The sequence below is a fragment of the Apium graveolens genome, chromosome 3, assembly GCF_009905375.1.
Source record: "Apium graveolens cultivar Ventura chromosome 3, ASM990537v1, whole genome shotgun sequence".
Taxonomy (NCBI): domain Eukaryota; kingdom Viridiplantae; phylum Streptophyta; class Magnoliopsida; order Apiales; family Apiaceae; genus Apium; species Apium graveolens.
Genome location: NC_133649.1, coordinates 265,093,809 through 265,096,459, shown reverse-complemented (window position 1 = coordinate 265,096,459; position 2,651 = coordinate 265,093,809). Strand labels below are relative to the sequence as shown.

General features: G+C 36.9%; 1 protein-coding gene across 1 annotated transcript; it reads left to right on the top strand.

The window, feature by feature from the left end:
• Positions 1-261: 261 nt before the first annotated feature.
• LOC141714986 (uncharacterized) lies at positions 262-815 on the top strand. Its single transcript, XM_074518476.1, has 2 exons — positions 262-276; positions 459-815. The coding sequence occupies exons 1-2, from the start codon at positions 262-264 to the stop codon at positions 813-815; spliced, it is 372 nt and encodes a 123-aa protein (XP_074374577.1).
• The last annotated feature ends 1,836 nt before the right edge of the window (positions 816-2,651 follow it).

Here is a 2,651-nt window from a genome sequence, read left to right as displayed (position 1 = left end):
ATTCTCTCTTCTTCTTCATTATAAAACATGTAAGCATATATATTATGAGATGGTATCAGAGCTTCATCTCGATCTTCTAGGGTTTACATACTCATCTTCTCATACCTTATCGATCTTATTCTGCTGTTTCCAGTTCACATATTATTCATACTGTGTCCTCTACATCTGCACATTCATCAACTACCATAGTGTCATCGTCGTCGCACACTACAACTTCATCATCTACGGTTATTATTGTCAATCATCCATTCTTTCTACAAAATGGAGACAATCCAGGTAATGTGATTGTTTCTCAATTACTTACTGAACATAACTATGCTCAATGGAGTCATGTTGTTACTCTTGCTTTATCTACCAAACTAAAGCTAGGTCTAATTGATGGTTCAATTTTAATACCTTATTAGTCTTCTGTTATGTATGCTTTGTGGAAACGCTGTAATGATATGGTTTTGTCTTAGTTGTTAAATTCAATTATGCCTGAAATTCGTAGTAGTGTTGTGTATTTGACTACTGCGAAGGATATTTGGGATGATTTGGCTATTATATTTGCAGAGAGCAATTTACCTAGGGTTTTCCAATTGAAAAAGGACTTAATGTCTCTGTCACAAGGATCAATATCAATAACTGCTTATTTTACTAAGTTTCGGTCTCTGATTGATAAAATGGATGATTTCCCTCCTGTGCCTCGATGTATATATTTGTCTACATCTTGTCAATATGCTTTTCTCACCAAATTGGATGAATATGAGCAAGTTCATAAGCTAAGTCAGTTTATTATGGGACTCAGTAATCATTTCACTACTGTGCGTGGATAATTGTTAATGATGAAACCTCTACCAAGTCTTAGTCAGGCTTATTCTCTTTTATTACAAGAAGAAGAACAACCAGGCTGTCATACTCAAGGTGTTCCAACTGAAAATGTTGATATGCATGTCAAATATAACAATGCAAAATCTCGTAACAACTATGTGCCTGATACTCGTAAATCTGCATCAACAAGTGATTCAGTTCAGGTTTGTGATTTTTGTCATCTCAATGGTCACACTCGTGAAAAAAATTTCTGCTTACATGGATACCATGATTGGTATCGCTTGTTTAGGCAACCTAAACCTAAACCCCGAGCTTCTTCTACTGCTCACAAGGAGTCTAGTTCTAAAGATACTACCAATTATGGTAAACAGGTTGCTCAGGTGTCTTCTCAATCTGTCTCCACTGCATCTTCTTGTGACTTTGGTACTTCTTGTTTCACTGATTCTCAGTGTCAGCAAATAGCCTCAATGATTCAGGCCAGCCTTAAATCTCTTACTCCTTGGCAAAGCCACCATGTGTCTAGCACTCCTCTTGCAGGCACGTCTACTTCTCATTTGCAAGGTAAGGTGTTATGTTCTTTGTCTTCTGTTCACACATTACAGTCTACTTCACTTGCACATTCTCTTGATTGGATCTTAGACTCTGGGGCTACTGATCATATTATTTGTTAGTTATATCTGCTTCTTAATCCTGTTCCAATGCAAGCTAATTTGTTTTTACCATACGATACTGGTACACCTATTACACACTGTGGTACACTCCAGTTAACTAATAAGATTACATTATAACAAGTATTGTGTGTTCCTCAGTTCAAATCTAATCTGATCTCTATCCCAAAGATGACAGCAAATGCTAATCGTCTTGTTAGTTTCTCCGATTCTAAATGCCTCATGCAGGACCCTCACTCAAGGATGGAGATAGAGATTGGTGAACTCTATGGAGGCTTATATAAATTGTTGCGTACTATTGTTCCTGCTAGTGCATCTTCTCAGTCTATGTGTCGAATCTACTACTGCTCACACGGCTCAACTATGGCATGCTCGTATGGGTCATCCCTCAACCTTTGTACTTCAACCTCTATCTGGCTGTTCTACTGGTGATTTTCCTTGGTTTAGGGATTGTGATGTATGTCATCTGGCTAAGAAAAATAAGATGGTTTTTCCTGTTAATACATCATCAAGTACTTCTCTTTTTTCACTAGTTCATTGTGACCTTTGGGGTCCTTACAAAACCTGTATTCATGGAAAATGTAGTATATTTCTAACAATTGTTGAGGATTTTTCAAAGAGTACTTGGGTGTTTTTAATTGTGAATAAAACTCAAGTGTTATTGTTACTGAAACAGTGTATCGCTTATGTTCAAAATCAATTTCATACTACAATTAAAGTTATTCGTTTGTATAACGGTACTGAATTTACTAACAATTTCGTAATCATCTTCTATCATTGGGCATTGTTCAACAGACATCATGTCCTTATACCCCTCAGCAAAATGGGGTTGCTGAGAGGAAGCATCATCATCTTCTTAATGTGGCCAGATCTCTTAATTTTCAGGCTCATCTTCCTGATTCATTTTGGGGTGATTGCATTCTTACTACTGCTCACCTAATCAACGTCACACCCTCTCGGTTATTATAGTTCAAGTCTCCTCATGAGTTGATCTTTCAAACGCCTCCCAAATATGATGATCTAAGAAAATTTGGGTGTCTCTGTTATATGACAAAAGTTTCTCATCCCAAAGACAAATTTGCTGCTAAATCAGTTCATTGTCTATTTCTAGGTTATCCTTTTGGCCAAAAGAAATATCGTGTGATGGGTTTGAGTACTCGTAAGACTTATATC